This window comes from Leptidea sinapis, chromosome 23, assembly GCF_905404315.1.
Source record: "Leptidea sinapis chromosome 23, ilLepSina1.1, whole genome shotgun sequence".
NCBI lineage: Eukaryota > Metazoa > Arthropoda > Insecta > Lepidoptera > Pieridae > Leptidea > Leptidea sinapis.
Window position 1 is genome coordinate 4,962,857 of NC_066287.1, and position 14,049 is coordinate 4,976,905.

Below are 14,049 nucleotides of genomic sequence, written 5' to 3' on the forward strand. Positions count from 1 at the left end.
TATGATAATTAGGGACTAGACGAGCAAGACGTTCAACTGATGGTAATTGACACGTCCTGCCCATTACAATGCAGTGCTGCTCAGGATTCTTGAAAAACCCCAAAATTCTGAGCGGCACTACAACTGCGCTCGTAACCTTGAGACATAAGATTCTTAAGTTACTTAACATTAATCACTATTACTTAACATAAGTCTCATTTGCACAGTAATTTCACTAGCTACAGCGCCCTTCAGACCGAAACACAGTAATGCTTACACATTACTGCTTCAAGGCAAAAATAGGCGCCGTTGTTGTACCCATAATCTAGCCGGCATCCTGCGCAAAGGAGCCTCCCACCGGTAAAAGATATAACTGACAAGGATAGTAGATTGAGCAGACGTACCGGCGCTGGCGAACAGAATGGTGGTGTCGAGGTCGCCGATGATGGTGGCGATGGTGGCGGCCGCGTCGATACAGGCCTGCGTGCCGCGCGAGCCCGCCTGTAGCGCGCTGAGTACCAGCACCACCTGCAACCACAGAATCCATCGAGTGACTCAATATTATGTGGAACTGGCCACTAATGACTAGCAAATGTAAACAATTAAGTTTAATTTCTTTTAAAACAAATCCATCGAACAGTAATATATTACCGTTTTGCCTAATGGATATAATAGTTATTTATGCAACTGTTTTGTAATAAGGGGTATCAAAACACGAATGTGGGTTAATCTTACATATGTTATATTAGTATCACATGAGCGTTTTAATACCTAATTATCAACAGTTGCATATAAGACTTCAACTACACCCATAATATGAATCTTCCATAAAAGATTCTGAAACAGTTAGCTTATTGCTAACATTAAAAAAGTCAGTCCTAGTAATTATAACAGCATCCATACGAGTGTTGTAATGTTGTATTGAATTTCATTACAACACTCGTTTGGATGATGTAATAGTTATTAAGACATTGGGTATTTTCATGTTTTACAATCTTTAATAGGTGATTTTATACATGGGTGTAGATAAAATTCTTAACATAAAATATTTAATTGTCTTCAGCAAGACAGTGTGTATCGTACCATTGCTGTCCTGATCTGTCAACCTATCCAAAATGTACGTGAACAAATAATATAAAGAACGTATTACAATTGAAATGTATCTCCTAAGCATATGAACAAAAATAATAATTGATTAATTTAGAATAATTAAAAAGTTATATTTGAATTATACTGCTTTATGAAAATTTATTGAAGTAGGCGTTATTTTGCGGAAATCCATAATTATCCAAATGTTTTGAGTTCTCCTTAGTGTTAATTTGTACCAGAGTTTGCCGAGTCTACATCTCCCGAGGATGCCTCGTATCGAATTGTTTAAGGCCAAATATTGGCGGAATTGAGACTAAAGAAAACTCAAAACATTTGGATACTGCTTTATTGTGAAAATTGGCAAAATCAATAAAATATTTTTTAAGTATGTGTATCAGCAACCTGTATAGCCGAGTGGTTAGCAATCCTACCCACTAAGCTACAGGTCCCGGGTTCGAATCCCGGTAGATGCAAGCATTAAATGATGAATATAGATGTTTGTTTCCGAGTCATGGATGTTGAAATGTATTTATGTATGTTTATATGAATATATGTATGTTAAAGTAAGTATATTGTATTAAATATATCATTGTCTTGTAACCCATAACACAGGCTATATATGCTTATCATTTGTGTAAAAAGTGTGTCAATATTATATATCAGGTGCGAGGGTGTACCTTCTCGTTGAGGCGGCGCACGTGGTCCGCGAGCGCGCGCTGGTTCTGCGGCGTGGCGGCCAGCCGGCAGTGGCCGCCCGCTCGCACGGCGCCCGACACCGCCTCGCCCAGCTCCGCGCCGCACACGCGGATCCTGCGGGCACACGTGTGAGACGCGGCAACACATGGGACGTGTATATAACACATTTCGTTGAATTACGAATTAACAATCATCATCATCATCAGGCCTCTACAAAACAATCTGAGCCGATTCAATCTACTGCAAATAAATGGAAATGTAAAACTATCTAAAGATTGTCATTACAGGCTTTATTTTAAAATGCATTATTATTATTACTATCATCATCATCAGCCGGAAGACGTCCACTGCTGGACAAAAGTGTCCCCCAAAGATTACCACTTCTTTTATTTATTTATTTTATTTTCAATCAATTTTATTGGTCACCTCATTATGACACTGGGCACACAGACCATGCTTAAACTAAGCATCCCATTTGAAATATCAGATTGGAGAGACCAGGAAGCAAAGAGCTTTTTTTATGACAATAAGATTGCTGATTACAATGCAGTGTCGCTCAGGATTCTTGAAAGACCCATAATTCTGAGCGATACAACAATTGCGCTCGTCACCTTGAGACATAAAATGTTGTCTCATTTGCCCGGTAATTTCACTGGCTACGGCGCCCTTCAGACCGAAACACAGTAGTAATATTTACACATTACGACAGAAAAAGGCGCTGTTGTGGTGCCCATAATCTAGCCGGCATCCTGTGTAAAGGAGCCTCCCATTGGTAAAGGTGAGCTTGTAGGAAGGTGAAAGAAACTAGAGATATATATGTAATGTCTGCATGGCGGATGAGAAGGCGGTACCTATTGGCGACGTCGGCACTAGGCGTGGTGGCGGCGGCGCCAACGCTGTCGGTCGCCAGCCGCTCGTAGGCGCGGCACATGTCGCTGCCGATCTCAAGAAGCCGCGACGCCTCCGTCACCGACTTGGCCGTCTGTCAAACACACACACCACATTGACCCTCATTATCTGAACGCGGCACGCACAATACATTCACAACTTGTGCTTACTTGGTGCATCATGAACAGTCGGTCAGTCTCTCTCGTACGCGGACAAGTTTATGAGCGTAACAAATATTGTTATTGTTGATATAATAAAATCAAAACATCATCATGGTATAATCAAACGTAAACAAATCAATCAAAAATTCTAATGAATTATAACGTTACTATTGTTTCTATTATTGAAGTTATACTTCTTTTGGCGCGATGGAGAAAAATATTGAGAGTGAATTTTTACGATGCGCGCGCACACCGACACCTGAATTCTACATCGTGAAGTTAGTTCTAGGTGGCATGAAAATCGATAACTATGTTCAATTTGTATATTCTAGTATTTTTATATTTAGAACACGTGTTTCGAAACAGTACAATTAAACAGTGTGAATAAATAAATTTTATTTTGGTGTTTTTATTAAATCACTTTCATATACGACGGTGATAGTATTTACTAATAATTTATTAGTATATCTATATATATTGAATATTAGTTATAAAACTGATTTGAATAAACTGTTTTGAGTGCATTTATAGTTAAGAGGTTTGGGGATGGTTAGGAGATTTTGAGGTTAACAGTCGGTATGTATAATTTATTTACATCGTTAATTAAAAGTTATTACATTATTATCTAAAAAAATTTTTTTTTTTTCGTTTTGTTTTAAATCTGGTATTTTAACAAATTTTATATATAAATATAAAAAATCTATATTTGTTTATATTAACCTTAAATGCCGAGTGTTTATACTATCTTTGACCTTAACTATTTGTTAAAATTTGATTTATTTTTCCATACGCTAAAGAAGTATAACTTCTAACGCGTGTACATAAGTACACAAACTCTTTTTTATTGTATTTGGCGATGTATATGCTTCTACAATATGATCCCAAGAAATGAACAGAACAAATGTGTTGCGAAATTTTAACGTTTGTGTGGGAAAGGTTACTATAGCATAAACGATTTTCGATATCACATTGTAATCCTTATTTATATATAAAAAAAGACCGCTGAGTTTCTTGCGCCCTTTCTTCTCAGGTCTGAGGCAGTCTATTTTGAATGGGTGGTAGTTTTTGACGTTCAATGAGTGATTTTGAATAAAAATAATTGAATTTGAATTTATTCTCCCGTAAATAAGTAAACAAGATAAAAGCAAATTTGAAAATATAAAAACCGTAAAACGTTTTTATACAATTGATTTCACTATCTTAAGATTTGTTTGTTAGAAAGAGCTACTTAAATAATAAGAAATAGCAACTACTTTATTTAACTGACATACATGAGCCCACGACAAACATGTCCTTACTAAGTAAGTATATAATACGGTAGTTGTCAGTATTTTACAACATGATATTTTATCATCAATAGAGCATAGAAAAACCGGACTGCTTTGTAAAACCGGGAATTCGGGTTAACCGTGCGTGAGTGTTAAATAAGTAATAGTAATTTTATCTTTTCTATCATTTTGAGTTGTTGGAGCACTACGCGTTGAGAGATTTTGTGAAAGTATTAAATAAAGTAACGTGCAGAATCCAGGAACTTTATAGTTAGGTTTATATAATATATATGTGGTCAATAATAGGATATGTTTGTACAAACATGTAAAATAAAAGTTAATACAAGAATTTGTCAAATTGGCATTGTAATTTATTTGTTTTCCGTGAAAACCAATGATGCCTTCTACTAAGTAGAAACCAAGAGTTAAATCAGTATCTATTCCAGTTTATTTTTTGATTAATATGCAGCTGTTAACCCTTTTAAATAAGCCCCAGATAAATAAGCCTTTGAGTCGTCGGGGCCGCATAATGAAAACTCATTTTTATTAAAAATCCCGCATACTGAGTGGTGCTCTTACCATGTCGGAGCCCAGGCGCGCGATGTCCTTGGCGGCCGCCACCATCCTGGTCTGGTACTCCACGAACGACTCCTGCTCGTCGTAGCTGCCCACCAGCGACATTCTGCAGACACAAACATACATACACTTTATTATCAAACGATCAAGCTTTTTATTATCTCCACATGAAAACTCCTATTACCTACTCAATAAATTTATATACATTACAGATACGATATAATATGAATACTTGAATACGACATCGCAATGTGTCTTAACAGTTAAAAAAATAATACACCAAGAACAATGCCGTGAATAGTTCAATATTGTCTTATTTAAAAAATAAAATTCGGTAATTAAGTAATAAAAGTATTAAATTATATCTAAATAAAAGTCGAACGTCAAAAAGTTTTGAATATTTGTATGCATGTTTGTATTTGAGTCGTTTCAATTCCGAACAGTTATTAATATGATACATCATCATTCATCTAAAACATTCATGTATAGTACCTGCGTAAACTATATCCAATTTTGAATATTATTTTAAAGTAATTAATGTGATCAAATCACAAACTTCACTATGCAGTATATTATATCCATTCACTTATTTATTTATATCATAGATCATAACAGTCATAATCCATCAAGTAACTAATCACAATTCACGCCCGCACGTATACACTGCGTGCGTGCACGCGAGCTGTCATAATAAACTGAGGCGTCTTGTTGCACCTTCAATATCGATAATTGACTCATTAATTTATAATATTAGACGTTGGTTACGCTGAAAATAAGTACTTATATTTTATGTCTAATTTTTAAACTCTTATTGAAAATATCCATCGCTATTGCTATCGCCATAATGTGAATATAGTAGTAAGCTACTTTAAACTCCCAACTCACACAGAAGCCCTTAGCAATATTATTATGGGAATGACATGAATGCGAAATTAAAATTTTAAATAGCGTCAGATTTTTCAAAGTTGATTCAAGTACAGGTTTCATTGAGAGATGGGATGGCAGCTTGCCAGCCGGCGACGGCACTCATTAAACGGTACACTTCATCAGAAATAACCTCGTTATATTTATGTGCCCGCCGACAGTTACCGGTACATTATGGATAACAGTTGCGGCATGACTGAATTACTAATTTCGATTAAATACGCGTTTTGACAGATTCAGCTTTAATAACAATAATTGAAATAGAAATGCGAAACAGAATTCCTTCTTCATGACACCGATGCTGAATTGTTCGAGAAGAACAGGCAACAGAAACTAAACGACGTTGCTCGCTCCGTTTTTTTTAACTTTAAGCACATATTGGTAAGCTTTTTTTGTGAACAGATATTTTAAAATTTTATAACAATTTATAGTCATAATAACTGTGGTAACATGGTATTCAATAATCGATGCTAGATGCAACGTCGATAGGTTGCTCCTCTCTCGAGGACATCACGTCGGGTATTCGCAAGTTCGATATAAATACATGGGCCGCCATCTGTTTCACTAATCTAATTATATCTGGGTGATTGACGCGCGGCTATTTACGAGCGTGGCGCAACCATCGCGCCTGCCGTCTATTACGTTGGAACTACAGGACTCACTTAGTGGTAGTTCAAGGTTTGCACACTCATTATATCCATACAACATTGGTCAAGTTATCCTTTATCTTGTATTCATCAAAAAATATTTCCATCCCTTTTCTTTCGTTGTAAGGCTGATTTTTTTCAGCAAAACCACACAATATTTTTACCAGACTATATCAATATACAATAAATACGATTTCGACTGATATGTACGTTCATTGGTTCCCTTATAGCTTTTTAGTCTCTCGTAGCATAATTTTTAAGCAAATTAGGTATCGATAAAATAGGTTTGATTAAAGCCCTAGGAGTTATTCTTTCTGGAATACGAGCTCGAACCCGATACCAAGAATCATTATTCTAGTCTAGCGTAATGTTAAGGTTTACTCCTTTACAACCCAACTCTCTAACGTCATCTTGAGCTCTCATTCCTTGAGCTGAGAGTCTACAGCCACGCAATCTAGGGTTCAAATATTTTAATTTATAATATTGTTATTAAAAAAAGGATATGAAGTCACTTATTAAAAGTCAAAAACTACCAGTTATTCGGAAATTTATGCCTCAGATCGGAGAAGAACGGACGCAACAAACTGTTCAGTGCTAAAATATTATCTGCATACCTAGAGGACCGTCTGTGGTACCTTCCCATACATATGTTTGTCTAGGACTCTAGCCCTAGGGGATATTGGCCCTTAATTTTAAGTGAACACCACCGCCCTCACTATCTTGCATTATTAGAGGAATCACGAGCGTTGCTGGCATTTAGGTTTGTTTACGCGCTCTCTCAGTCATCGTAGTTCAGAATGTATTTTTTTTTAATTTTCCTATCCATGAATACGTACACAAATATTAATGAAAACATTACTACTTAACTTAATGGACGTCGCGAGATTCAAACCTGCAGCACTTACTAATATTATATTGTTCATAATAGATCTTGATATTCAAATTCAAATATTTTTTTCAGAGTTGGATTTTAAATCACTTATTAATCATCAAAATCTAGCAACAATTGTGACGCCATCGTTAAGATTTGTCTTTAACCAATTCGACAAGTGTTCCGTCAGGCGACGAATCCTCAGGAGATGTTGACTCGCCTAATTCTGGTACAAGAGTCTCGCAAAAAAAGGACCGCCTAATTCAACATTTTTTTTGGGCCCACTCGGCCTCAATAATTTAACACTTTATTGGGGTTTTAGTATAGTATTTTCTAAATATAAATAATTAGTTATTTTTAACCGATTTCAAGTTATAGTCAGTATCTTGTGTTCGCCACCTGTGGTCCGTCAGCCGGGTCCTGGCTCGCTCCACACTGTCCAGCAGCGGGCCCACGGCACCATGCAGCGTGCTCACGCCGCGCACGCGCTCGCTCAGCTCGCTCAGTGCGGCGCGGGCACCGGACGTCTGCGCCTCCACCTCGCCGTGACTCGCCGTCGCCTGCGCGGGTTTCAGTAGAAATAAACTGATTGAAACGAGTTATGAACGCACCTCCGTTTTTGTTTCATTTGACAGGAGCACAGAGTAAATTTTTGTAAATTCGTTCTTGCGAACAGGCTTATACCCAGAGGCTTACTGCCTAGTCTATAGTATTTTCATTTTCGGTATTTATTTAAAGTATTTTGTTTTATAAAAAAGTCCAATAAGGATTCTCATCCCATCTCATCTTTTCATTATTTTTTTAAGTTATTGTTAAAACGATTCACTTTCCGCTAAGAAAGTAGCAAATTTTTTTGAACTGCGCTCTTTGACAGATTAGCTGTCCAGTTTAGGTAATAAAAAGTAGAAATATTATCTTATGGTACGAATGAATGAACGAAATAAAACAGTCTGCGATTCAATTTCCGACTTAATTTAACATCAACTTAATTTGGATCGCTCTAATGACACCGTATTATGAAATAGCAAAGCAGTTCATTTTAGGTCGTCAATTGAATCGCAATAACAGTTCATGGTAGGCCCGCAGGCATAAACTTTAAAAATCGCCTTTCAAAAATATCACTTGCAGAGCAACTACTGTCTGGTAAGGTCTAGATATGACAAGGTTCCGTCCCTGTTTCAATGCGCGGGTTTACACAGCAAATGGTGCAAGTCCATACTGTGCATATTAACAGAATCACGATATCCTCGCGACTACTCATTCAATGTATAATTTAACAGCATAGTAAGAACACATAAGTTTCCGCGACTATTCACTATACTAACTATTCACTTTATTTGTATTGGGGAAGGAAACGACCAGGCAAGGATCCATCTGGATCAAGAGATACGTTGTCTTGCCTTTGAAGAGGAAGTAGGCTCTAATCTGGTCCCCTGGAGGAAGTTGTATGGTTTGGGAATACTGCATTCGGTAAATTATTTCACAAAGTGTCTGCGAGAGACAAGCTTAGATATCATTCGTGATGTGGACTATTTGTGAGCATATAGCTACGTCATAGAAAGCTAAGTATCAGGAAGTCATAATAAGTCTAAAAGACTGGCAATACATCTCTGGACTATTGCTACTGCGAAGTCCAAAGGCAGCTATTCATAAAGAGAAGCAACAACAGAGTGTACAGTATGCGTGCGCTCACATAAGCGAGACTAAGCGGTGGCATACAGGGGGAATAATGGCGTGAAAAAGCGTCAAGATTGCCGTGATGACAACTTATCGATTTTACGGCCAAGGTGGGTCAATTGATGGTTTCACTGCATTCAGATAAACTGTCTGATGTATTTAATTATTATTACAAGGAAACATAACAAACAAATCACAAGAACTGACTAATAAAGAAAGAGATACTATATGTAACTGATATATAGATGTTTACTAACATATGTTTGTCACAGGTCACAACATTCACAGAAATAACTAAATTGACTATGCACATTGATACTAAAGATCAAACAAATTAAATTGAACTTGGGGCAACGATAACAGCGATTATAATTCTAAAATTGTGAGTGAATGCAGCTGGGGAGCACGAAAATATGTCGATGTGAAAAATCAATAGTTACAAGATCACATCATGTGTAATGGAGCGCGAGACCTTATGTTTGTTCTTGGGTACGATAGTTCAATGCATGAGCGGAGACCTGGCTGGGACGTGAAAGCCTACGAGACTGAGGATTGGTGATAAACAATGACACTCACTCTGGGGTTGCCGCCTGCTTGCTTGGCAGCCTGCACCAGGAGCGCGAGGGTCTCGAGCACGGTGCGCGCGTGCTGCAGCAGTCCCGACTGCGCCTCGCTGTCCGTCAGGTTGGACGCGGCCCCGGCGGAGCCCGACACCAGAGGCTCCGCGTACGATACCTACAAACCGCGTGGAAAATTATACAAGTGATATATAATACAGATCGGGTTCAATCCATCACCATCTGGATGTGTGCCACAGTGCGCTTTTAAAGGAGCTTTCTTCCACGTACTACAAAGGTGTGGAATGAGCTTCTTTGTGCGGTGTTTCCGGGGCGATACGACATGGGTACCTTCAAAAAAGCGCGTACACCTTCCTTAAAGGCCGGCAACGCTGGTGGTTGGTGTTGCAAGATAATGTGAGCAGCGGTGATCACTTAACACCAGGTGAACCGTACGCTTGTTTGTCCTCCTTTTTCCATAAAATAAAATTCACCGATTTTGCAATTTCCAGGACTGTGATAACCATTATGAGAATAGCATGAACAGGAATAAGACCAGAAGCAATAGGTTTACAGCGGCGTCACAGTGATAATGATAGTGACAATAACAGTGTAACCACGATCTGGGTCACATTGCACTGCGCCCAGAATTCCGAAATGAACAGCTCATATACTTGTTATTCCATAGCTGAATTTTTTGTTTCCTGCACATACAGTGTTACTGCTGTTAACAACATAAGAACACCAAAGTATCAGCAATAATAAATGACTCACAAGCTGGAGCACTGCGTGTCCCAGGTTCTCGGCCTCGCTGGTGGCGGCCACGCGGAGCGGTTCTAGTCGCTCCACGATCTCTGCCGTGGTGCTCTCCACTTGCTCGCAGTAACCTGATTCAAAAGGGCCATAAATTAATAATAATAATAATAATAATAAATTTTTTATTTGCGAAAAACTGCCACCAAATTTTTTACAAGTACAATAGATATGACAATTAACATTGTATAAAGAAAAGAAAAATAACAATACAAATGTTTAAAAAACAATAAAGAAAGAGATATTAATGCTTTAAAACTAACTATGTAGAATGATAACAAACCAGGCAGCAGCGCGATTCGCAAAAAGGAAAGTTCTCAGCAAACGTTAGGACGTATTTTCCTAACACTGATATTATGAACTTCCTATATTTTTTTTTCCGTGAAAGCTATTTTGGCAGTAATGAGTGAAACAAATAATTATAATATTTAAATATTTATCGTATCCTCTATCTAATAAACAAAGCTCAGAATTTAATAAATTTATAAATCTGAAAAGAAAATATTTAGATCAAGTAGTGATGCGTATACACGCATTTACGTACATCCCCACTAGCTAGACAAGTATATAATAAAAATATATATAAAAAATGCATGAGTAATTTAATATTATATAGATAAAATATATCCATTATGATACCCATCCTCACTACAGTCGATGTATTTAATTTAGTTTTTGCGCTTGCAATAATAGCTTTTTGTAGTTATTCTTAAAAGATTCCTTTGAGTGCAAATTTCGAAGTGGTGGTGGCAGGTTATTCCAACACTTAGTGGCTGCGTAGCGAAAGCTATCACGAAATGCGGTTGTGTGGAAGATGGGTATATTTAAAGAATCGTGCGAAGCGCGGGTCTTATGTGGAATGTCAGCATCACTTCTCCATTTTAACTTTTTAAATAGATAAATAGGGATTTCGTTCTTTATTATACCGAATAGTAAGGTAGCAAAGTGCAATTTCATACGACTCCCCATTTTTAATAATGACTCTCTATTTAAATAAGGGGTAACGTGGTCTCGCCGCGGAATGGAGAAACAATATCTTGCACAAGCGTTTTGAACACGTTGTATGAGACGTTTAGTACGCTACAATAAGCGTGGACCTATGGCTGCATTCATATAATTAAATTTGGAAAGAATCAAAGATTCACAGAGGAGTACACGTAGGTCTTTTTTCATTGAGTTTCTGATTCGGTATAGTACTTTCAGTCTATAAAAGCAACTACGAACAATCTGAAGTATATATTTTTCGAAACGTAAGTTTTCATCTACGAGCAAGCCAAGATTTCGGACCTCGGTTACCCTCTCTATTTGTTCATTATTAATTTTGATGTTGGGTTTACCAGTTACTACTTTTTTAACTTGATGCCGAATACCTATAACCATATATTTCGGTTTTTTCGAATTTAATAGCAATCCATTGGATTTCGACCAGTCAAAGATCCGATTAAGGTCTGAGGTAATTGTATTGAAGGCTTCCTTATCATACGGCTTGAAAGACAGGTAAATTTGTATGTCATCAGCAAACATATGAAATTTACAATATTTGATATGTTGAACCACGTCCGCTGTGTACAGAGTAAATAATAAGGGACCTAGGATAGACCCCTGAGGTACCCCTTTTTTAATTGGGAGAGGCCGCGAAGTGGTCACATTTCCGTCATATTTAGTAATTTCAACGAATTGATGTCTGTCACGTAAGTAGCTCGAAAACCACCGCAAAGTTCTTTCTTCTACGCCGTAGAATCGCAATTTAGCTAAGAGAAGATCAAAATTAATGGAATCGAATGCTTTGGAAAAATCTAATAGAACCATAACAGTAGCTTCCCCTTTATCTTGTGAAGAAAGTATATTGTCTATTACATTTATTAGGGCTGTAGTTGTGCTGTGTTGTTTCCTAAAACCTGACTGTAATGTAGGTAGAATATTGTTTTTTTCTAAATAGGTCAGAAGTTGACTATGTACAATCTTCTCCAAAATTTTGAAAGCACAAAGCAAAATACTATTGGGTCGTAATTCGTTAATTTCGAGCGGGTCGTTTTTTTTTGGGGATAGGCCTTACTAGTGCATTACGCCAAATATCCGGAAATATATCTGAAGCAATTGATTTATTAATTAGTTTGGTAAGTGGACTTAGTGTATAAGAAAGAGATAACAACAGCATATTCAGTGAGACTCCATCGGGACCAATTGCGTTTGACTGCAATTTTCGAAAGGTATTTGCAACTTCAACCTCTGTTACAGGTTGAATAGTAAAAGAATAAGATCCGAATCTGTTCATATTGAATGAATCTATGTATGTCCGAGATATACCCTCTCCTCCCGGAACGTTTAAAAAATATTGGTTTATAGCCTCTGGGTCACATAAGTTGGGGGGAAGAATTTCGTCATGTTTACTCTCAAACATCACGTTTTGTTTAATGTGTTTCCACATAGTTTTAGGGTTATTTATATGAGTGCTTATATATGATATAAAATATGCCTGTTTTTCTGATATTAATGCGTTCGATACAACTTTCTTAAGATCCTTATAGTACAGCAAATGACCAGGATGTTTACTTAAATGCGCCCTCTTATAAGCCTCGTCACGTCGCTTCATCATTAAACGTATGTTATATGTGACCCAGGGGTAGCTATGTTCCTTAATTCTAGCTATTTTAATTGGTGCAATGGTGTTAAAAACCTGTAACAGATTTGAGGTAATAACGGAAGCAAACTCATTTACACCAGACGGCACGTCCTCATTTCAGTTAATAGATGACATGCAGCTATGCAACTGAGCTGGATCTATATCTTTGATGGGTCTATACTTAATAAGTTTAATTTTACGTTTAGGTTTGGGCACATCAAGTTCGCACGCAACAAATGCATGAGAACTGAGAGAAGGAATGTGATCGACCCAAACCTGTGACACATTTGCATCTGTACAGATAAGATCTAATAGGGTATCACTGTGGGTAGTGAAGTGAGTGGGCTCAGTAACATACTGTTGAAGAGAAAAGCTGGCCAAGAGGTCACGCAGAGCCAGAAGTTTTGCCTCATTTACTTTTAGAAAATCAATATTAAAATCGCCGAGTAGAACAATGTGGTCATGCTGTGATAGAGTTGAGATGGTATCACATAGGGCATTTATAAATGTATATGCACACAACCAGGGTGGGCGATAAGCTGTACCGATGGCTATTTTCCTGGAGTTAACGCGAACGCTTATCCACATTTGCTCAACTGAAGCTACAATAGGATGCTTGATAACATGTGCCTTAATTTCCCGGCGAATATAAAATCCAACTCCACCACCCCGACTGCGAACCTCTGAAGGACGAGGAATGTGACGAAGGCGATATCCAGATATACGTGGAGCTCGCATTTCCTCTCCTATTCCTAACCAAGTCTCATTAACAGCCAATACGTCTAAATCATTACGTAGTAACCCAGCCACAAAGTCTTCATGTCCTGTACTCAGTGAACAAGGATTGATTAGACCAACCTTCATTCTCTTAGGACCCATTTATATAATGAAAATATATACCCATTGCAATACATATATGACCGAAACGATGTAATGCTACAAAATGGCAATAAAAAATAAAAATAAAATAATCACAATACATACCTATATAAGAGACAAGACGTGTAACATATATGATAGGCAATTGACTATTTCCCTTTTGTGTTAGTTTATACGACTTAATAATTAACTCAATTTGATTAATTAATAAACTAAATAAATTTAATTTAAACGAATGAATATTTCTTTTGCGGAGCGCGCTGCTGTCATAGTTCGAAACGATCAATCATTTTCATTTCGTAAACATAACATACGAAGTTCTATAAAAGAAACGAGGACTACTACTACATTATATTTACTCATTAATAACCAAAACGAATTATAGTTAATGCAATAATAAA

At 37.3% G+C, this 14,049-nt stretch overlaps 1 protein-coding gene across 1 annotated transcript in view; it reads right to left on the bottom strand.

Moving 5' to 3' along the window:
* The window catches only part of LOC126971287 (talin-2), a 121,693-nt gene that overhangs the window by 30,855 nt on the left and 76,789 nt on the right, over positions 1 to 14,049 (bottom strand). The window contains exons 43-50 of the mRNA XM_050817512.1: positions 10,108 to 10,220; positions 9,353 to 9,511; positions 7,499 to 7,659; positions 4,661 to 4,763; positions 2,570 to 2,746; positions 2,143 to 2,147; positions 1,746 to 1,878; positions 384 to 507 (exon numbers count right to left, since the gene is read on the bottom strand). Coding sequence (XP_050673469.1) covers positions 384 to 507; positions 1,746 to 1,878; positions 2,143 to 2,147; positions 2,570 to 2,746; positions 4,661 to 4,763; positions 7,499 to 7,659; positions 9,353 to 9,511; positions 10,108 to 10,220 — 975 coding nt within the window. The remainder of the gene's footprint in view (positions 1 to 383; positions 508 to 1,745; positions 1,879 to 2,142; positions 2,148 to 2,569; positions 2,747 to 4,660; positions 4,764 to 7,498; positions 7,660 to 9,352; positions 9,512 to 10,107; positions 10,221 to 14,049) is intronic.